Source organism: Thermobia domestica, chromosome 10 (genome assembly GCF_964235325.1).
Source record: "Thermobia domestica chromosome 10, izTheDome1.hap1.1, whole genome shotgun sequence".
Taxonomy (NCBI): domain Eukaryota; kingdom Metazoa; phylum Arthropoda; class Insecta; order Zygentoma; family Lepismatidae; genus Thermobia; species Thermobia domestica.
Window position 1 is genome coordinate 111,904,897 of NC_137463.1, and position 23,720 is coordinate 111,928,616.

The 23,720-nt window shown below is 33.4% G+C and overlaps 1 protein-coding gene across 1 annotated transcript in view; it reads left to right on the plus strand.

The window, feature by feature from the left end:
* The first annotated feature begins 492 nt into the window (after positions 1 to 492).
* LOC145661581 (uncharacterized) overlaps positions 493 to 23,720 on the plus strand; it is a 79,167-nt gene continuing 55,939 nt past the window's right edge. Inside the window, exons 1-6 of the mRNA XM_081726899.1 lie at positions 493 to 664; positions 2,520 to 2,601; positions 4,476 to 4,625; positions 7,531 to 7,662; positions 12,720 to 12,979; positions 18,003 to 18,059. Coding sequence (XP_081583025.1) covers positions 2,535 to 2,601; positions 4,476 to 4,625; positions 7,531 to 7,662; positions 12,720 to 12,979; positions 18,003 to 18,059 — 666 coding nt within the window. The 5' untranslated portion in view covers positions 493 to 664; positions 2,520 to 2,534. The remainder of the gene's footprint in view (positions 665 to 2,519; positions 2,602 to 4,475; positions 4,626 to 7,530; positions 7,663 to 12,719; positions 12,980 to 18,002; positions 18,060 to 23,720) is intronic.

Genomic DNA, 23,720 nt, shown 5'->3' on the forward strand with positions numbered 1-23,720 from the left:
CAAAACGTAAACAGATGCAAATTGCTATTAATAAACTCAACAACCCTTGAAACACATCTATTAGATGGTTCAAAGTGTTAAACACGGGGAACTCCACTGACGTGTTGGGATATTGCCAGCTTTTTAATTATGCCTTCTATTCAAAAGATTGTCAAGGAAGCAGAAGGAAAAGGGATTGATCGATGATTGGCTGATAATTTCCTCTAAAGTTTAAGATTGGGTTTTTGGTGAATCACGAATCATGTTTCTATAGAAAGCAAAAGGACGGTGGGTGACTTGTTTACGTAAAAGGTTTGGTGACAGATGATTCAATGATAACCACAATCCTGTTTTCTTCGCGAGACAAGTGAAATGAAATAAAGAAACGTTACGAAAGATTCCAACTAAGGAAGCTGATACAAGGTCAAAAATGTTTTCATAGTGACGTTCCGGAAACTGATTAAAAAGAAAAAAAAGTAGGGATGCAAAGAAATAAAAAGGAGAAGAAAGGCGTATGAAATCCATGTTGACTCGAGGGGTATTATTTAATCAGGCCAGCGGGAAAACCACAAAACCACATTTACTGCTCGTGTATATGCATTAACAACGACTAGACTTTATAACAGCATCATAGCATCTTGAGAGCATCAGTGGTTCCTCAGCTTCTTCCGCCGTTTGCATCGAGGTAAGCATATCCAAATACCACGTAACAAGGCTGTGTTCCAAACAAACATAGTTCTATGTTTGTTTATTATACAATTTGTGTTCGAGGATATGTAATAAGATTCGGATAGTATTCAACAATTTTAACACATTTAATATCACTTAATTGAATTTAAGTCCGATTAGTTTTAAGCCAGGGACGTCGTAAGCCAAACATAACTCATATATATCTTTATCTTGGGTGGCGCGGTGGTGCGTAGGCGACCCACGCTACCGTGCTGTACTAAGCGGTTAGCGTACGCGCCTTTCGTTTGGGAGACCTGCGTTCGATTCCCCGGGAGCTCATGTGGTTCGGATTCCACGTTAATCAGTAGATTCCATCTCATATAGCCTCGCTGCTGAAAGGGACGTTAAACTCAAAATCAACTCAACAACAACCATGTTGTAACATTTATGCAATCTGATGGGTGGTCCTAGGGCAAAAACCTACATTTTTTTTGTTTCTCAGAATCGTAATTATTTTGCTTTTATTATCGCAGAAAATTCTTAAGAATATTGTAGTGCTCTCGAATTTAACGAAACAACGAGTACGCGTGCCTTCAGTATTCAAGGTCCAGAGTTCAATGCTCGGTGGGGCTACAGAACATTATCGACACAATAGCTAGTTACTAGAGAATTACTAATTATAAATTATAGTTTATTAAAGTTTAGCGTCACTTTTCAACACCGATACTATACGAAACATGGATCTACAGTTCAAGATTAAACCTGAACTGCTGTTATATATTCAAATTTTAATGTTTTTTTTTGTCGTGATCCGAACCCGGAACTAGTTGCTTCAAAGGCGCGCGCTACTCACTCCCAGCGGGAAGGGCTAATAAACAATAGATTATGGAATAGGAAACCTAGAAATAATGACAGTTGAGTTCTATGTGTAATCCAGTTGAACTTGCTACATCCAGTGGCAGATATAGCCCGGGCCCGGGGACCCTAGACCCCCAATTTTTTGGCAGGCAAAAATAAGGAAGCTATTATTTATATATTTCTGAAAGTTCATAGTGAACTCATGATATACTTATCATAATCTGGGTTCTGGTTGATCCCCCAGTTTTTACCTTTTAGATCTGCCACTGGCTAAATCCCTTATGAATTCATTTTAGTAGTCTTATAGTTTTTCTTTGTTTGCAATCTCTGTAAGTCAACAATTTGTTTTTTCACCTTTTCACCTTTCTTTTTTAACCAATGTGAGTTCCCTCACTAGCCGCCTCTGTTTTTAAACACAGTACTTACACCACTCAAGGAATTTGAGATTTGTTTAATTAATTTCTGTTTATCGATAAGAGTAAAGAACTTTCTAAAGAGGGATGGGTGGTCAACTTATCTTGAACTGAACTGTACCCGATATGAGGCAATTCTTAATATTATTATTTTCAAAAAAAAAAAATATATATATATATATTTTAAGGTTCCTTCTATAAAGTCAAGTACAATATGGTTATAGTAAATGGGCATCAGAAGCATGAAGGAAGATGTATATAGGCATTTTGTCTAACAAGTAAGTGTCATTCAAGAGAGAGACTCAAAAATGCGGGATAATCACACTCAATGCATGAATAAACGGAACTTTATTAGTATAAAGCCAGCACAGAACAATAGCACTGTATTTTCATGTTCTGTATTCTGTATTTTCTTGAGCACCGAATTGTGAAAGTCAATATACTTGATTAAAAGAATGTATTTAAAGGAAATATAAACGTTCTACCAGTGACAGCATTCTTCATATAGATAGATAGACAATGATAATTTCAATAATGAACTCTGTTCATTGCATGTTACACAAATTTTGAAACAAACTAATTTTCTTCTTCCTTTTGCAGAACATAAACATCACCATGAAGATTGTGTGCCTTTCCTTAGCAGTGATCCTGTTTGTTGCGGTTGGTCCTTCCTTGCAAGAAGGTAAAATATGTGCTCCTATTCTTTGATTTCTTACGCATAGCTACTTGTTTATACTCTATTTATTTATACAGGTATAAATATTTGCTTGAGTACGGTATTTTACAATTGACAATGAAACAGAGCAAGAGTAGTTAGCAACAACTCGCAGGAATTGTATTATATATATATATATATATATATATATATATATATATATATATATATATATATATATATATATATATATATATATATATATATATATATGACATTTTGAATCTTTGAATCAAATCGTGACTAGTATTAATATATTTCCTGAATGGCTTTCAAATTCAATTTAATATAATACAGATACCATAATCTCTTACATGTTACAACCGGGCCTGTAACCAGAACACTAGACCGGGGGGGGGGGTAATTTTTAGATAGGAGGTAATTTGAGTTCACTTTATATTCATACATACTTATGAACAAACAACTGAAAGTTTTAGGGAGACTTGAAGGTGGTCCGAAGGAGATTCAGTTCATCCTGACCACCCCCTAGCTACGGTTCTTGTTACAACTCTTTGTAAACATTTTTCATTTACATTAGTTAAATTTATCCTTCCTCTCTATAGAAGTTTATTCAAACTAATCAAACTTGTGAAGTTGTAAGTTGTAAATTTTAGTGTTTCGAACCAAACCATCAAATATTCTCTTGCTTAATAGATCTAACATCAGTAGTTCCCTTTTCGAATTAATAAATCACAAATAAGTAATTGAACAACTATGGAATATTAAATACTTAGCGTTTAATTCCAAGTAGTTGATAGATAAAGATGAAATGTTCTTTTATTCAATTCTTGGTAGATCAAAATTATGAAGCAGTAGTTATGATTTATGTTACAATGTTATATTTATAATATTAAGATAAGTGCTTTGCTACAGAATCCATTGTAATTATAATGTGGAAGAAATTAGAGACAATACTTGGAAGCTATGAGAACGCATGATTACGTGTCCTGAGGTGGCAGCAATAAGCAAGGCAAGAGGTTGAAAGAGTTTCAGTCCTTAATTGTGACACTTAGGATAATTTTAATGTGGTAATCAGTTAGTAACAAATAATTTTAATTTTTGTTATTATTATGTCATTAACGATCCATTTTCTTTTAAAGTTGGATTGGAGTTCTCTGCCCCTTGCAACATTTAGTCTGTGGGGGGACGTAAAGCTATTGTTTAAATGAGTTCCCGATCATATGAGCTTCCACCTGAAATCAAAATTACGTTTGGGGTCGCGGTGGTACATGGGGTACTTAGTTCGATCCCAGCTCGCGCCAAGTGAGCTTTGTGGCGAACACGTTTCTTCCAACTTTCTCGATTCCTCCATTGCATTCTTTCTCATCATCTCCGTCTTCTTTAGCCTAGCTGGCATAATCGTGGTATGTAAAACTTTAAGATTTCATTTCATTTCATTTTTTCCTTCAAAATAAGGTTTCTCGTGAAGTAGACACATATACTAACCTTAGAAACATGAGGGAGGGAGCTCTGGCATGCTTTTTGGTTCGGATAGGAATTACTTCTGCCATTTTCTTTAGAGGGTCAGACATGGGACGTCTAGGCCTATATATAAACCTTAATACGTATCAAATGCATTTATAAACTTTAAAGAAGGAAAATGTTGGAGCATAGTTTTTGTAGTTGAGTTCCCTACATAAGATACTAGTTTGATTTTCGGTGGAAGCTCATGTGGTTTGGATCCCATGTTAATCTTTAGGTCCGCATTTCAATGAAAAACTATACATTTATTATATGAGTGTCCATAGATTAGATAATAATAATAATAATAATAATAATAATAATAATAATAATAATAATATAATCGTCTACATTAGTTTAAACTACTATGTTTCTTGCAGACAATGAATGCACTCCAGGTAATCGCTGGAAGGAAGACTGCAATACTTGTTGGTGTTCCACAACTGGACTGAAAGCATGCACAAGGCGTGCCTGCCCACCGGCCCTCAGAGAGCTGGAGGAACAGAATTCTCGAGATAAGAGACAAGCAGGTAAGCAATATTGACTAGCTGAAAATTTATATTTTTCTTCCTAAATGTCAAAGCAAAATAACTTTTTGCATCCGATTTTTTCACTGCTGTACTGCATCCCAATAAGATTTAGAGGACAACTTAATATTTATTTATTTATGAACAAAGCTCAAGATATTGCTATTGAAACAATTTTATGTAGGAATCCTTTAACATTAGAACATGAGAGTGGGCTCGGACAATACTCGTTTGTCAAGGTATTCTCCCAGTATTATAGTGACAGGAATAAAGAAAAAATTGATTATCCTAGTCAGGATGGCTTGCTGCTGAGTTCGAACCCAGGAACTCCTGAATTCGAGACAGAACGTTAACTATACACTTAAACACACTCGGTAATTAAGCTGATAGAATATGAGGAAGTACTGTTTAATGTATTATGATTATACCCTTAAGCTAATAAAGCATAATTCAAAGGATTTGAGAAATATTGGGGTGTGTTGTAAGTTTGTTAGGGTCATCAAGCCTAGGAGGCTCAGGTGGGCAGGTAATGTAGCTAGGATGGAAGAAAGTAGGAACGTTTTCAAAGTCTTAACTGGAAGATCAATCGGAAAACGACCATTAGGAAGACCTAGGCGCAGATGAGAGGACAATGTTAAGATTGATCTCGCAGAGATGGGAGTACAAAGTAGAAACTGTATCCAGTTGGCTAAAGATAGAAGTCAGTGGAAAGCTTTTGTGAACGCGGCATTGAACCTCCGGGTTCCATAGGCCATAGAGTTAGTTAGTTAGTTATAAGATTGGATACAATAAGGCTTCCGGGACACGAAATACGCCTAGTGAACTTGCAGTCTTGAGATAAGTGCTTTATTACGGATCCCACATTTCAAATCTTTAATTGAGTTAATGTTTATTGTTGATTAACTTAAACCAATCCACCTGATACTAAGTGGCCATTTCCGTGAAGCCACTCTTCTACTGAAACTTACGTGAAGATTCTAATAGAAGAAATTATTTCAGCTATTGCCTGAAATGTTTAAGGAAAATCGTAACCAAGGAAAATCGTAACGACCAGAGCAATTTTCTACTTCTTCCTTTATTAATAGTTTACATAGTATTTCTCTTCCTTGTTTCAAATTTAAAGCTATGCTCAAGTAGTTAAATTTCGTACTTCTAGCTCCAGACTTTAATTCATTAATACAAATCACAGATGGACTTTTCCTAATTACAAATGACAGGCAATGTGAGGGCCACGCACCCTCAACCTCATCCCTCCCTCCCTCCCCTTTATCCTTACATAATTCCCCCATCTTCACTCTCCTTGCTACTCCAGTAATAATCACGCCCTCATTCTCAAAATCCATAATCAATGTTCGTGTTCTTTTTCTGATCCTCTTGTAACTCCTTCGCCCTCAGTGGATATTGTTACCTTGTTTCTTTTATAAACTTGATTTTCCTCTTCATATCCTTAGTAATCAGAACTATGAGTACAGCACTTCCATACATGTTGACATTTACAACCGGTGACGTATTTAAGAGGCTAACGAGTTCAAGCCCTCCCCCTTCTAAAATAAATTTGTTAGTTTTTCGCATTCCACCTACAACAATAAATCTTCTTACCATTGGTAAGGATTTCATTGACTTTACATTTTCTTATGCTTTTTGTTCAGAAATAGTACTCTATTTGCCCAATTTCATTCCATGTAAGAACTGCGTTTTTTTAATTGTCACTTTTTTCGTTTCTCCTATCATACTTTCGACCATTGTTAGTTATGATTCAAGTCGGCCGTCGTTAATAAGACCAAAACTAAGAGGAGCTGATAAGCGAAACTGGTGTTCCACACCAACTTGCACGGATATCAACATAATGGGACTTTAGTTATTGTAGCAAATGAATATTTACATAGTGTAGTTATAAAGAAAGGTAAATGTTTGAAATAAATTAAATCAAGAAAAGGGAGAATCAGTAGCCTGGGAAATTAGGTAGGCCAAGATGACGTTTCCTTTTTCTGCTATGAATGAAAGGTTAGATTTTTTTTTTTTTTTTTTTTTTTTTTTTTTTTTTTTTTTTTTTGGGTATCGTATCACATAAGATTCATCAATCTGCAATTCTCGCCATTAAAACTGCAATCAATATATTTCAGCTTCAATTTGTCTCAACATTTTGTTTCAGGTAAAAACGTAGACAGATAATGCTAAATATTTCATTTTTTTTCTAAAATGGAGTCAGTTAAGTTGAAATGAAATTACAAATATTCAACGTGTGTTTGTTTGCAGGAGCGTCATTTTAGATTTGTCTGGAAGAGGGGTTAAGATCCTCTCCACCGACATGTGAGTTTCGCGTTTTTTCCAGTATATTAGTAGACAATCGATTAATATACGTATATTTAGTTCTCAAACTCAAGTGGGCAATTTCGTTCCCCTGCTTACGCGTGTTGTGCATAGACCTCCCCCGAAACAAAATCTTAAATACACCACTGTTTATAACTAATGTATTTACTGTAGAAGATACATTATTATCATATGAGCTGTGAGTGATCTAAATATGTGTAATCTCTTTGAAAAAGAGACCTTTCATTTAAGAACAAATAATTATGTCCTGGCCGTGTCCGTTATTAAGAGATTTCAACTGAAATCCAACGCAATATTTAGTCTAACGTATAGTGATCAAGAACTGCAGGCTAGAGAAGATTATAATTGAAAATAGCCTTACATTAGCTAATTCAAGAAAACACAAATTATACGGTAATTCCCTCCTCCTCCCCTCAGCGAAATGTCTATGTAACCTTCGGACAAACCTGTCATCTTATGTACCCTACTTCAATTCTATTCATCTCCTTCGTTTCCTTTTAACTTAGTTCCATATCTTCGTGTTTTCTTTTTTAAGTTAGATGCTCCAAATAATTTTATTTTTGCCTTTAATATTTAGGCAGATGTATACCTGGCCAAAGCTGGAGGAATGATTGTAATACCTGCTTCTGTGGATCTAATGGTCGTGCGGCTTGTACACGAAGAGCCTGTATAAGAGTTCCTCCCCTTCTTAGGCAAGAAAGATCTGCTGGTAAGAATCTCAAATTTATTTACTTCTTGCACAAAGCTTCAAAGCTTTAAACATATAAACATACAATAAATAAATAAACAAAATAATAATTTTGCATCTAATATATAAAATAAAATATACAGTATTTAGTATATTTATATATAGTATATTTGGTAGGGATGGCCAATTCCGAAATTTTTACTTTCCGCAATCCGGAATTTTAACTTTACTTTTGGAAAAAAATTGGAATGCGGAAAAAATCCGGAATTTAGAAAATTTTGGGCATCCCTAATATTTACCTTACCTATAATTTAGTTTAGTATTTCAAACTGTCGTATAGAAGTCAATTTCAGAACGAAATTTCGTTTTCTAAAGGTTAAAACACACTTAAATATACCAAAAACTATATATATATATATATATATATATATATATATATATATATATATATATATATATATATATATATATATATAGTTTTTGGTATATTTAAGTGTGTTTTAACCTTTAGAGACATTTATCAGTCTATGTTAAGAGACGAGAAAATGCACGCCTTAGAAGCCATCCAAACCTACTACTTGGTAGTAACTGACTTAATTTGACAAAATAAACGCAAACAGATCTTTTATAAACCACACCTGTCCTCTCAGTTAAGATGTGTTTAAATACCATACCCATCACCAACGAAACGATCGGTTGTGTGTTTATATGCCTCAGTCGTTTCTAAACAGCTAAATTTTCTACCCTGCAGAATATTATGTATGATTAACACAAATAATGGAAAACCTAAAGTTTACAACGTGTAAGATGCTTAAGGTGGTAACACTGAGTATGCGTGTGCAGAGTCTCACTTTTCTTAGTGATATGTTAGGTGGTTGTCTGTACCAGTCAGGCTTGCTAGCCGTACAATAGTTTATTTATGGTAACCATCGATAATTTAAGCCTTAATGCTATATTCGATAATGCCCTTGCAATAGAAGGTGAATATATGATGATTTTAAAATGCACACTTTTTTTTGCAGTTTTTAAACGTGCAATAAATTGTAGACGTGCATTAAATAATTATAACACCCACCCCCCCACACACATACACACACGGAGGTTTTTAACAGTCCTTCCCACTAAAATAAATAAATAATGATTTGAGAATTGGAAAATGGCAATCCTGCATCCATTCTTGAAATTCAATTACGTTTACGAGGGAGTGAAAATATTATTGATGTTCAGAATAGTATTAATAAGGATTGAATAATGTTTAGGACAGTGACGCCGATTTGGAGTTCGAAACTGAAATTACTAGATAAGTTTATTATGTATTACTGTTATATGTTATATATTATTAGTAGTATTATATTTGTTTCTATATTTATCACATGCACAACGAATGTACGATGTTTTTTGAAATATACAATAATTTTAAAGACGGAAATTGATAATTTTGTTGTGTGAGATTGGCAACTCTGGTACCAGTAGTGTGTCAAGTGGGGTAGATTGGAGGCGTGCATTCAAGTGAGCGTTTGTGGTAATTAGAAGTCTATACCTTGGTGACAAACGTTCGATGGGGCAGAAAAATCTTAAGTTTTTCTTCTCATGTTGTGTTCAGAATCTAATTTCTGCCCTTTATGAGATTTTGTTCTTCTGGGAAAATCGTAGAGTTTTATTTAGACGCATATAACTTCAGCATTAAGTCTCCCTGCTGGTGTAGTGGCTAGAGCACGTGTGCATGTGGTCCGGAGTTCGATTCCAGGTGGAAGAGTACGAAGTTCTTTACTTTTATTAATCATCCGTCTTTCTTTGGGTAAAAAGCATATCCGTGGAATGTTAAACTAAAAGTTTCACTTCATTTCATTTAAACTAAAGCACAAATTAAATTAAAAATACTAGTTATAACTCATTTGAATTACGTTTAAGTGGCCTTTCTTGAGGTATAAGTTTAGTTTGAATACTCCCGATAACGGGGAAAATACAGAGAAAACTTCCAGAATAAAATCAGGAAAGCAGCATTTTCGTCAGAAAATATTTTTAAAATTCCCTCCGTTGTTTCACGGATTTTCGGAGTACTCAAACAAAACTAATTTATTAAAAAAGAAAGACCACTAAACTGAAATTACAACGAGGTATAGACTGTATGTATGTCCAGTTAGAAACTGTATGAATGAAGATTATCTTCTGATGAGGTATTTCCGTTTAAGTAAAAGTACATAGATTTTTCCACAAGAGGAAAATCTTAGATAAAGAGTAGAAGTTTTTAATACATTTTCCTACCAAACCAACGACAGTCGAGTTCTAAAAGTTTGTATGAGGACTTATTTTGACATGGTAAATATAATGATAGAGAAAGAAGAAAGTTTTGTCTACTCCAACTGACCATTTGCTTGTGAATTTCAAAGAGAGCAACTTGTGCTTGCGTAGTTTGTTCGCGTAAGTGTACTGCATCCAGTGGCGCATATACGATTTTATTTCGGGGTCAGACTTTGTTAATTTTACTCCTGGAAATGTGAAAATTTTGCAAGATATTTCATTAACTTTAATATAGTAAAGAAAGTTTCGGGGAGAAGGGCTTAAGCCCGGAAGCCCTCCTTAAATATGTCACTAACTGTATCTAAGATGGCCAGTGTGTTTAGGTAAGAAAATTATCTTTTTACGTTCTCTCTTTTGTGGATAAATGGATAGGGTTTGGGTCCTATTTATATCCCCGGTGGAAGTAGGTGAAATGACTCATCCCAGGGACACTTTTTATATTTTGCTTTACAGAAGTGAGTTTATTAATGCGAGACTAAAGAAAAATATATTCGTAATTTGATATTTCCATGATATTTCAGTTTCATCCTGTAAAAGTTACAAGGGTATTGCGCCAACTAGATGAATTCCTGAGTTTTTTTTTTTTTTCGCTTTTTGAGCAAGTCATTTCGCCCTTTGGTACACACGGGATATTTACCAAAAGAAGAGATTGTTGTACCTAGAGACAATATTAAATTTCATGATAACACTATCTTCAATTATTAATTTATTTCTTATAAAATAAACGTTGAAATCGAATCTTTCAGTTTAATGTCCCACGAGACCCTTTAGATTAAGGAAGATGGATGATTGAGCCAACTGAATGATGATGAAAGATTCGGTGGAATGATATTGTGGGAGGAAACGGGAGTACCCTGAGAAAACTTGCAGATACGATGTCCGGGGATCGAACCAGGAACCGCACTTACCACACTCTACCACTACCGAACCTCTGGACCACCAAATGATAAACGATAAAAAGCACTATATGGAAATCATACACTGTTTTCTCTTTCTCATTAGAATTAGAATTTTAACTTTTTAAAACAACTGTTCAGTAAGAAGAAACACGGTATGAAGTATGCGTATAGAAACAAATAATATTGTGTTTTATTAGATTACTTTTTAAATGAACATGGGATTAATATGAAACTAGGAATCTTGGCTTCAATAGTAGAAATATTCATAATACTATTACAACTACTTATTATTACACGCAAAGTATTGTCCCTTGGTTCATCAAGGCTTATGACTCTTGGTAGGCCTGCAACTGTTGTCCTATGCATAAATAAAAGTTAATATTACAAAAGCAATGCATAATAAAATAAAAGTTATCTAAATGTAGAAACAGTAGATAGACATCTTAAATTTATTGTGGCATTTGCTTGCCATATCCATGTGCAACAAGAAAAACAGTTCTGAATGTCAATAGCAAAACTTACTTTTATATAATACCAACGTAAACAGAAAACGCGTTCTTTCTCATTTGTTTCCTTGCTGTATGCAATTATACTTCATGGTGGCCAAATCCCACTTTGAGAAATGACTCCACTTTAAGGGAAATTTAGAAAGGCTACGTGCCATATTCGCTGGTACCTTCCATGATCAACCTTCCCTACCTGTGATTAGGATCTTACATCAAGTTGTAGATCCACGGCTCGTATAGACCTGTAGTTATAAAGAAGAGGAGTTTTTTTTTTTTTTTTTTTTTTAGGAAGGTGGGGGTATAAGTTAGTGCTGTTCTCAATACATTTTCTAGTGAAGAATAGATGATCTTATGTATTCTTAAGTAAGCATGAACTTATGTATACGTAACTTAAATCCAGAACACTAAATTTATCATACCTATATTAATTCGGGTGTAATTATTATTACTATGCCACTTTGCTGACATTTCCGGGCTATTGAACCATGTATTTATTTCCAATCATTATTTGGATAGGGGTCATGATTCCTTGGATCCCTTTGGAAGCTACTCCGGAATTAACGATAGGACCATACAAACGTTTTGAAGAACGAAATAAATAGTATTTGTGTTTTTATTTAAAAAGAAAGAAAATGACGAAACAAAAAACATAGCTTTAATATTAGATGTACTTCGACAAAAAGCGGGGGAAGAACATTTTTCCGATCGTTGAGAAACAAGAAATATCATAAAATTCACCTTTCATAATGAAAATATCATTCGGGCAGACAAGTAGTGACCATTAATTCTAAAATCACTTCAACATTCCAATAAAAGTGACATTTTCCAGATATTGTAAATACAATTATTCGGAAAGCAACGATCATTTCGGAAGAATGGTGGGGGTCTTGGGAAAAAAATCTCAGGACTGTATTTAATACAAAATGGTCTGCTTTCTCTCAGATTGATCCCGCTCACTTTCTAAATTTAGCGGTTTTTGAGAAATTAGCCGAAAACCGAATGAAGGTGCCTCTTTGTCCGCCGTTTTTCCGAGATGATGGCCTTGATACAAGTAGGATCAGTGAGGACATTTTGTAAGTTAATGAGGTAGACAATTACAACAATCTTGTGAAGAAAAAGGTCATTACTAATTATATGCGCTTTCGAAAGCCTGACAATGTAAGATTTTGGTTTTGCCCACGTGAGTATGTTTGAACATTCAATTTATAACACAGACCCGGCAGTACCAAAATTTCTTCTACATTTTTCTTTTAAATTTAGAGAGATTCAATAAACTTGCACTTATTGAATGCTCAGAGGTCAAATATCAATTCAAATTATCAAAGATATGACAATAAAAGTAAACCTAATTTAAGTGTATGAAACATTACAGGTCCTGCACTTGGAGATTCCACCTGTACACCAAACACAACATGGCAAGAAGACTGTAATACCTGTTTCTGCTTGGGCAACGGGAAGAAAGCCTGCACCCTGAGAGCCTGTTTGAACCATCGAGAGAAAAGACAAATAAACAGGCAACATTCCAACCGATGCACTCGAAGAGGATCTTGGAGAGAGCAATGTAATACATGTTTCTGTACACCCAGTGGGAAAGCGTGTACTCTGGCTCTCTGCGTAAATGGATTCCAAGGTTGATACCTACGATAAACTATGAGTAAGTACATTATTATTATTATTTAAAACTAGCTGAAATGCCTGTTCTTAGAACTGGCAAAATAGGTTCACGAAAAATATTTGAATTCCCATACCTCCTTATGATGCCTATTTGAGTCAAAATGAAACAAAGAAAAATTAGCCTGATCAAAGTGCTATTTTTAAAAATGCATTTCAAGCGGTGCAACCATTATTCTTTGCGAATAATTTAAAAATCCCGTTACTTTTCCCGTAAAATGTAAATTTAAATCAAAGTGAAATGATAAAAGCTCAGGTCGACGCAGGTGTTATCAATGTTTAAAATTTTATTTTAAAAAGTCCAAATGCTCCTTTAATCTTCTATTTTATGAATATGTTAGGAATTGATCTCTTATTCCCTAAAAGTAGAATTTTTAAAACGCCGAAGTATGTGCTCATTTGTTTTTAATAAAAATTCACATATTAAGTTTGATCTTCCTGACATGAGTACCTTGTGAAATATTGTATTTTTGTCATGCATTTTGAAGTCCCCTTAGGATACGAATTTTAATGAAAGTAGCATAATAAAAAATCAACTCAAAAACAATGTTAAGTATGTTCAAAGTTCATTTCAAACAACTCAGCCGTTTTCTCTTGATGATGAACATTCGACTGATAATTCAAATTAGAAATTTTCTAGTAGTTTTCTCAAATCTTTGATAATTAAGCTCACAAACTTGGATTAATATGAACCACATTTCTTCCGCCATTTCTAGTACAATTCAAACAAATATGGATACCTTTCATACCATGATCCTGCTTGCATATTAAATGACTATGTTAACTTATATCTAAAACAGTTTTAGGGTGTTCCGTTAGTATTTAGTGTAGCTATGAAACGAGATTTGGGGTTGCGTCGTCACAAAAGGTATATTTGTTTCTATTGCAAGAGCTCTCTCTCGTCTCGTCTTTCGTCATGAGAAACCCTCTCTCATCTAGTGGGCAACACTGTTAGTATTGCTTAGCCTATTTATTAACATGTTCTATATGCAACTATGAATCCATTTTATGTTATGAACATTTAAATATGGTACGTGGAAGAATGTTTGGAAAGAAGTGGTTCAGAGTATATAACAACTCCAATATTGGACTGGTATGATTGAAGAAGAACCACTACATAATCTAAAGTCAGAATGAGTAGCCACGGAATTCGAACCCGGGATCGTCTAATTATGACTGCTACAGAGCATCCAGTCAGAAGTAGACTATATTAGACTTATATCTAACAGCAATATCAGAGGATGAATATAAAAGATAGACAAAATTTCAAACTGAATCTTGAGGACACTAAACACATTATCACATTTTGAACCAGCGCTCGATTTAATTTTGTCATAACAAGGAAAAATTAGAGGTCTAGCCTCTCTTTTAAGTCAAATTTTAGCACAAGCCTGGATGTTAAATACCCCATGAAAGTGTGTAGCAACATTTCAATATCTTAAAGATGAAATGTAGATTTAGTTGGATTATCATCATGAGTACTCTAACATAACAGGTAAGTCAAGTGGACAAACTGAAAAACTTCATGCACCGCGTTTTCACTAATGATATCGTTTATCTACAATCTTATTCCCTTTCCTCATTTACCTTTTACTATAGATCTATCTTCTATCAAAATTTCAACAAGAAACTTGTGATATTGTTCTAACAGTTCTTTTCCCCTTTTTTTTTTAAAGAATCTTTCCGAATTTTTTAATGACATTATTGTCACTGAACATTTGTTCCACCCATTCTATTTCTCTATTGTCCTTCTTGCCTCACGTTGCAAACACTTTCAGTCTTTTTTTCATCGTTATTTCACAATCTTCACAATGTTCAAGCATAAATTTTAAAGTTTCACAAATATTTGTAGTATTTTTGACGATGTGTCTATTTTCAGCCTAAAAATATTTGGTATTAATTTGACAAGGAATTATTGTTTAATCCGTTATTATTATTATTATTATTATTATTATTATTATTATTATTATTATTATTATTATTATTATTATTATTATTATTATTATTATTATTATTAACTAACCAATTGACTTCTATTATTGTCGACTTGGATCCAGTTTCTACTTTGTACTTTCATTTCCTGCTCCTCTTATTATTAATATTATTAAATTTCATTTGAAGTATGCAAAATAAATAAATAAAATATGAACATTAAAAGAAATGAAAAATAAATACGAAAAATGAACTTTAAAGGTCCATAGCTCCGAAAATATGGGATCTACCGTAGTCGGGTCAAGACTTCACTTAGGAACTAATATGTGCCCTATCCAAAAATACATGTTTCAGAATCCTATGGTACTTCCGCAACCATTTTCATAGAGGTAGTTGGTGAGTACTTGAAATTATACGTCCGTATCCAAACTTCCTCCATAAAAATTGTTGCGCGAGTACCTTAGGATTCTGAAGCATGTATTTTTGATAGCTCACATACTAGTTCCTAAGTAAAATCTTGACCTGACTACATTAGGTCCCATAGTGTTGGAGCTATGGACCATTAAACTCAATCTTTTTCATGTTTTCGGCACCCTATAACTTCGAAGAAAAGCATTTTTGCACACAGGATGATCTATACTTTTTGGCCGTGTCCAAAAGTGCATAGTGTACACTTCGAGGATGCACACTCGAAGTCTACAAATGGAGTGCACACTAAATAGTGTACACTTCGTCAAATTAGCTTTTGATCCGCACTTTATTCCAACGCCTCATCGTGGTGGAACATGGAACATTGACAACAAAAGAAGGGAGAATTTCGCGTACTAGAAAAAATAATTCTTTCTTTCCTTTTAGATGAATGACTTTCCAGTTATATTAAAGATAAATATATCGTTCAGATTGACAACATGGGGTAACCATAAAATGACATAAGAGTTTCTTGCATGTTTGTCAACAGCTTTAGCTTTGCCGTACCTGCAAATATCTGTCATTTCGGATCTTTCACGCACAGATTAACAAGAGCAGAGCGTAAATGCAATACGTATATACATATATATATATATATATATATATATATATATATATATATATATATATATATATATATATATATATATATATATATATATATATAAATGTGTGTGTGTGTGTGTGTGTGTGTGTGTTGCCTTATGCACACAATGAACCCGTAACAGCAGAAAAGCCACTAAACTATTGGCAACGTTCTATTTATTGATCCCCGGAAGAACAGTAGCACTGGTGATTAGGGCGCTGACGACACTGTTGCGAAGTAGCTTAGGAACTTAATTGCACGCGTAAGTATTCAACTTCCAAGAGTATGAGAACACTGAAGGTACTGAGGGGAGGAGAGCGCAAAAGTACAATAATATGCCTCAAAACTACTTTGGGAGAGAGTTCATATTGAGTATAAATGCTTCCTATACTGTAGATTACACATAAATGACACTATAGCTGTCGTAGTTGTCCCAGTATGCATTGCTTCAGTTACAGGTATACGGATTGAACTATTTCTACTATATTGCGCTAGTAATGAAGTTCCTTAGATATTACTCTTTCTTTGTAAATCTATAGATTTTACCGGTAAATCTTCGAAATATTGTCTCTTTGTTCTTAATCTACATCAAAAGTTAACATTTGTAAGGATGACAAGGAAAGAAGTGGTGGAGTTGAACAACATGAGGACAAAAATTTACAGGAAAAAAACTATTATGCCACTATGAAATACCAATTTATAAGGATCACATACACCCAAGGTGAATAGCCCTAATTAAAGTAATATGGTAAAAATAACAATAAATGGAAGATTACTATCTTATAAGCCCGCTTAAATGGAGTTCTGTACATTATATGTATTTCAACATTTACTTGCACTTCACTACGCTTTCGGCGCCCTACATCTCTCTTGTTATACACCATCTGTCTCTCCTACATGCTTTCCACTGCGAAAATGTTTACTCAGTAAGAAAGCAAATCCCCTCGTCCAAGTATAACCACAAAAAAATAATAATAACTATTGCTAATATGATAAGAATTTTACAAAAAATTAAGAGACAGTCTTATGAAAAAAATAAAGTATTTATGTTATGTAATGGCTCTCATTGTTCAACTAGGCTATACAGAAGGAATTATTTGTTCATGATCGTTTCATAATGGGCACAATAATGGGATTATATGAATTGAGAGGAAGGCAAGTCTTTATTTTTGCCATTTCACTCAATGAATTGATTCGTAACGAAGACAGAAAACAACGTGCCCTGCGAGGCACTTAATCCGCCTTCACTCGCTCGGCAATATTATGCAAATTAAATATTAAACTTTGGTACAGAAAGGAACCAACCTAGCTACTAATCTATATATATGGGCTAACAGGCAAGTTCTCAAACTCCGGAACCGTAAGATCAAATCACCGAATAGAAGAATCGAAAAGAATGAATGAAATGGCCAAAGTAAAGACTTACCAAGAGGAATTTATGAAATCTTTGATAAATTTGTGGAAAGAAATTTTTGATCTGTATTTCACTTTTGGGCAGCTGTCGAGAATGCGAAATATGCGATAATTGGCATATTAGTCTCTGACAAGTGCAAGGAATCATGGTAGCTTTGAAAGGAATTTGTTTAGAATCAAAACTACAAAATTAGGCCTACTTACCTACGAATTAACATTTGCAGCTGCAGCTATAGAGAAATGAATAATTTAGGTATTCATTATTCTATGCTAGAGCTTAATATTTTAATTCATACGCCATTAAAATTTGTCATTTACGTGGAAATAGCTGCCTTACCGATAGTATAATTATCTCAATTAAGCTACATAAACAACGAAATAAGCGTACTTCAAATGTGCACTTGTATCTTTTGGACACGGTCTTTGTCTCATTTTGGTGTCAGGAATCACCTCCCAAACGTTGTCAGTGTTGTTTCGAAACACCCTGTATAACATATATTAGGGTTAGAATAAACACATGTCTAGTAAAATACAACAGATCTCCTACTGACTGTTCTGCTAATTTTTTATGTATTTTCTTTCCAGATAGTAAGAGCGAAATGGACGCATAGGGGAAAAGAAATGGACATGGATTTAGGAAACGTAACAGGAAATGAATGAACACTGCACTCGTTTTACTTAAAACTTCATTTGATAACATATTGTAAATATATTCACGATTTTGAAAGCTACTTAATCTCATATTAATAATTCAAACATTGATAAATAATCGAAAACAAACATGAAAATAATAAATACACTTACTTTTGTAAATATTGATATATTTTGTATGAGTCTGTAATAAAAAAAGATGGAAAATATGTTTACGTTTTGATTTGAATGTTAATCTCTAGTAAGTTTTAAAGAAAGAGTTATATTTGCAAAGTCATATTATACTGAAAATGTCTTTTAAAAAATTAAACTTAGCTTTCTTTAATTATGTATTATGTAACATACATTTATATGACTTTCAACTTAAATTTTCTATTTTCTAAAACCACAGATTGACATTTTATTTAGTGATTATAGTAACGTTGGTACCTACATAGGAAAAGGGAGAGAAGGGGGTTATCACAAGATTAGATTATTACGTTCCTAAGAGCAATGTTTGTTCTCTTACGGATATATCGTGGCAATTTTGTAATATTTTATTTTTATTTTATTTTATCTTATTTTTTACCTACGAAAGAGGAATAGAATCTTGTTGAAGGAATTCGAATTTAACATTCCGTGCTTCACAAATCTCTCAATATCAATATATTATTACTGCAATACAAGTAAATATGGGTAGATAGTACATGATATATGTAATATGGGTATTCTACATATCTCTATTATGTTTCATAGTATTGTTGAACTAATGGGAGAAATAATAATTCTCATATGAAGCATTTATTTCATGTGTTATATAAGATCAAAATAACCATAAATCAAAAATCAATTATATAACGAATACATTAATAACAGAGGATGGAAAGAAGCTCTTATTTATTATAAGTCCCATCCTGGTAATCATCTTGTGTAATTGATGAAACATTAGAACAAATCTTAGATAGGACAGCTGGCCGAAGAACTGAAACCAGACTCCTCCTGACACCTAGGCTAGAACGTTAACTGTTCTTTCATGTTTTGGCTAATACTTCGAAAATAGAGTAATTTAGGTAATAAGATTCAATGGTATCTAACTAATGGAGCATTTCTCCTTAACAAGTTCAGTCAGTATATTTCTATTTGCTTGTGATTCCAAATTTTTCATACCAGATACTATTGTAAAATGATGTGGTTTTGAAAATTATTATTTTTCTTTCACGATCTGTTATATATTAGAAAAAGTGTTTGCAAGGACGCAACTTATTTGTTAAGTTGGTTAGAACTGAAGAAAGGATCTACTTTACTTGGAAAATAAACAAAAGAAGAAATTGAAGAGAAGAATAATATAATCTACAGAACAATAACTATCACATTTTTAAAGAAGGAATGCATTTATTAGCAAGGGCGCCGATTTCTCTGTAAATTTGGGGGCCCATTTAGATGCAGAAGGTATATATATGAAGATTTAAAGACCAATTGCATTCAAATTATGCTAAATATTGTATATTCAGAAATAGAATAGGGGCTCACATGTGCTTTGGGGGTCCGAGCCTCCCCGGCCCCCCAGGATTGGCGCCCTTGTTTATTAGTTAATATTTTCTAGAAATAGATTGTGCGTTATTGTTTGCATTCTTTGTGTACTTCTATATTTTATGTTTTTTTTTATCCTTTTGTAGACCATTATTTTATTTTATAATGAAAGTAAATGTTGATTCATAAGTATTACAAGAACTTCTCATATTGTTATGTACTGAAGCATAAATGAATAAATGTTTTGGTTTAATAAAAGAAAAGTATATTTTTGTCATGTAGTGTGATAAATTAATTACAATACATTAAATTTAAAAAAATACATATTTATCTTCAGCAATTTAATAATGATTTGTCCTGCAACCATTAGGATTAGTTAATATACAAGGCTTGCATAGTCTCTTCTTAATTTTCTTCTGCTCATGTTACTATTTTTCAATTACAATTTTGCCCAATACGAAAAATGGATGGATCATTTGTTGAAGAATAGGCTCGCCACTATGTCGGAAAATCATACCAATGTTTTCCGCATTGGTTGAGATATGAAACACTCCCCGAAGTAAAGTAAATACATCTAAACACAATGATAAACTCAAGGATGTTATAAAATAGAGGATCTGCCCATATCGCATAGCTGGTGGAAGAGTGTTACAACTTAAAAAATGGAAATTTTGAGTTATCATCGCACAAAAGAGAATATATATATATATATATATATATATATATATATATAAAGAAACGAGCTCTACCTGGTGGTATTTTCGCATAAACGTAATTAAACAAATTAAGCCTTTTATGGCAGAAATACCAGTATTCCAGGGAGCAATTTTGATAGAATAACAAGCTTTAAATGTCTTGTTCTCACGAATGTGTAATTTTGACTTGTAAAGTCTTCTACCTGGTGTGCGATATGTATCTTCATCCTGTTAACTCAATGAAGCCAAAAAAAAAAAAAAAAAAGCACCGAACATCGGCACGTCTGATTGGCTACTATCTATCTTCTCAGCAATGAATGTCGGCTCGAAACATTGCGATCTTATTGGGCTAAGCGGACGGAGGGGGGGTGGCGAAAACTGTGACGTGTGGCTTGACGATTTTGTTGTATAATCAGATCCTCTATTTTATAACATCCTTGGCTAAACTAGTAGGCTAACTACCCTCTTTGATGTATGATGTATTCCATAATCTGCGAACACATTCCGTAACGGTTTGCGTCAACGCAAAGTAAAATTTGGGATAATCGGCACAGCAGTTATAATGAGTTTTTGCACTTTTTTGTGTTATTGCACGCAGCAACTGATCCCGAAACATACACTAATAAAGCATTTCATTATGACTAACAAGACCACAGTATACAGTATGGTTAATGAGGTACAGGTCAAAATGATGATCAACAATTAAACTTTAACTTTTGTGTAACTATGACCTTGCCCGAAGATAAGACATATATCTATTAAAATGATATGCTTTAAGGTGAATTCTCATGTATAGTTTTCGAGAAAATTGACAGAAACTAATTTCTATGGCGTTAAGAATATAGGGCCTTATGCAGAGTCGTTCTGACGCGTGATTAGTGCCATGCTAAAGAGTTTGACTAACATATGTTTCCCGCAGTAGTTACGTCTTTTAGTATGACGCTAATGATACGTCAAAACAACTCTGCATAAAGCTGATATAGTTTGTTGTCAATTTAATGCAAAAAAGTGATTTTTTAAAGTTTACATGGAGGGCTAGCAATCCCATGCAGTTGATAATAGTTTTAATTCTGCGGGAATAATTTTTATTTTAGACTAGCAGAATACCTGTTCTTCGTACGGGAGAATACGTTTCATTTTGGACATAAATGGGTGAATTTGGATGTAAACGGCATCGGAAATGTCACTCTTCGTCTCAGCGACCCAGCAATACTAATATCGGTCATTTTTGATATTTTTTTATATATTTCCCTTCTTCCCCTCCCTTATGCTGTACCGTCAAAGTGAAATGATAGAATCCATCCCAGGCCCGAACCTTATCTATGTATAAAATTTGATGGAGATCGGTAGGGCGGTTCCAGAGTTATTAAGTCACAAACGTAGTCATTTTCATTTATATATATATAATATAGATTAACTTATTTACAATAGAAGTAAAATATGAACATTAAACGCACTGAAATAAACCCTGACTCAGCCATTCAAGAAATAGTCAATGTATTTACTTTCACATTGCAATTATTTATATATTATTTACTACATAGAAGTCATTCATTGACTTTCGTCGCTTAAATAAATATTCATACATAAATAAAGTAATTATAAGCCACTTCAACAACAAAGTCAGTGTATACAGTAGACTCCGAGTATCCGGCTCGCAACTGTCCGGCCTGGTTTTCTTTTATCGTAATTAAATGTGGAAGGCAAGGTGTTGTATTGGTAACATTGCTAAGGCATTGGAATCGGGCGTTTGCTACGATTCTCCTACGTGTCATGTGCAAAATATAAGTTGTGACAGGAAAAGAGCAGCGTTCTGCTCCTTGTTCGTTGTCAGTGTTGCCAATTTGGGAGAAAAGTCGCTAAATCTAGGGGATTCCACTTCCAGGATAGCGATAAAAAAAATTTTTTCCGGTTAGCGAATCTTTTGGTGATTTTTTAATGACGATTTGACGACTTACTTACAAATCTAGCGACTTTTGTACTGCAAACAAAACTAGGACCAACTACAACCTTTAATGTTCATTAGTTTGCAGAGCTTCCGTTTAGAGGCACAAATGATATATTACCGATAGGAAGCTGATTATCTGTAGAATTGTGACTAAAAGTGAAGTATTGTATTTTTAATTGGTATTTTGCTTCAAAAATCACACTAATTATTAGGCACACTCATCCCCAAAATGATTGTCGCATATCTATAACTATCTTCTTGTAAGTATATAAATTGATAATGATTTTCCAGGGCACTTTTAATACTGATACTATGTGTATAATCGGGAAATGTATATTTGTGAAAATTTCATAGGAAAAGAAGTATAAATACGAAAATTATAATGAGTAAAACAAAATGTTGCTAAATTGACAAGAAAGTTTTATTGTTCTTATTTACTGCTCTTTTGACATTAAATTTGCCACATACATGTCTGCCGATTGTTCAAATTCTAACATTATAAAAAATACCGGGCGAATTCATCAAATTATATTCCTACAACAACATCCAACATGCAACAATAATTTTGGACATGAGTGTGCATCTGTAAATTTGACAATCAGATGATTCTACTACGGGTTTCGTCCAATAGTATAAAATATATTTGCACTTGTCTTCCAACAGGATATTTAGGTATTGATATCAAAGCAATAAATAACTATTTGGTACGTAATTAACCATCCAAATAATCGCTGGAACTTTGTTTTGAAATTTATATCGTCATTTAATCAATAGATGGCTGGATATTTGTAAAAAAAAAAAAAAAAAAAAAAAAAAAAAAAAAAAATCACGTTTTCTTTAACTTATACGGACATCTTTGAAACACACTCTCACATCTTTGAAATAGTTCGTAATCCTACACCTTCTGTTTTCCTCGCCAGAAGCAGCTACATGTAAACATGCCAACCCCCACTAAATATGAGATTAAGGAAAGAAAATAATTCCATATTATGTTTGATTTCGATAAATTAGTTTAATCGCTGTAAATCAAACTGATTAAAGTAGATTGAAACTTTTTCTATGACATGAAAAATTATTCAATTTATAGAAATTCAGTAATAATGTAGTATAGTAAATTAAATCTAAATTGAGTATATTAGCAAAATCAATTTAAATGAATTGTATTTCTACAATTTTCCTGCTACGTAAGTATGTGAGGTCTTCATGACGTAATCTCTACTAAATAATAATGTTTAGATTAACATATAACTAAACGCTAAACAAATTTCTTAGTAAACGAACTGAATATGGGGAGAATAACATTCTTCACTTCTATGCACATATATTTAAGGTATTACTTTCCACTTATAATTTAGTATTGTGTGAGAGGCGTCAATCTATTGTATGTACGAGAAGCATATAACTGTAAATTTCTGAGCGGAATGAGAATCACAAGGTAAATTCGTGTGTATTACGTAGGCATGTTCTCCATGTTTTGTCCTATTTGTTTATTTTTAATTT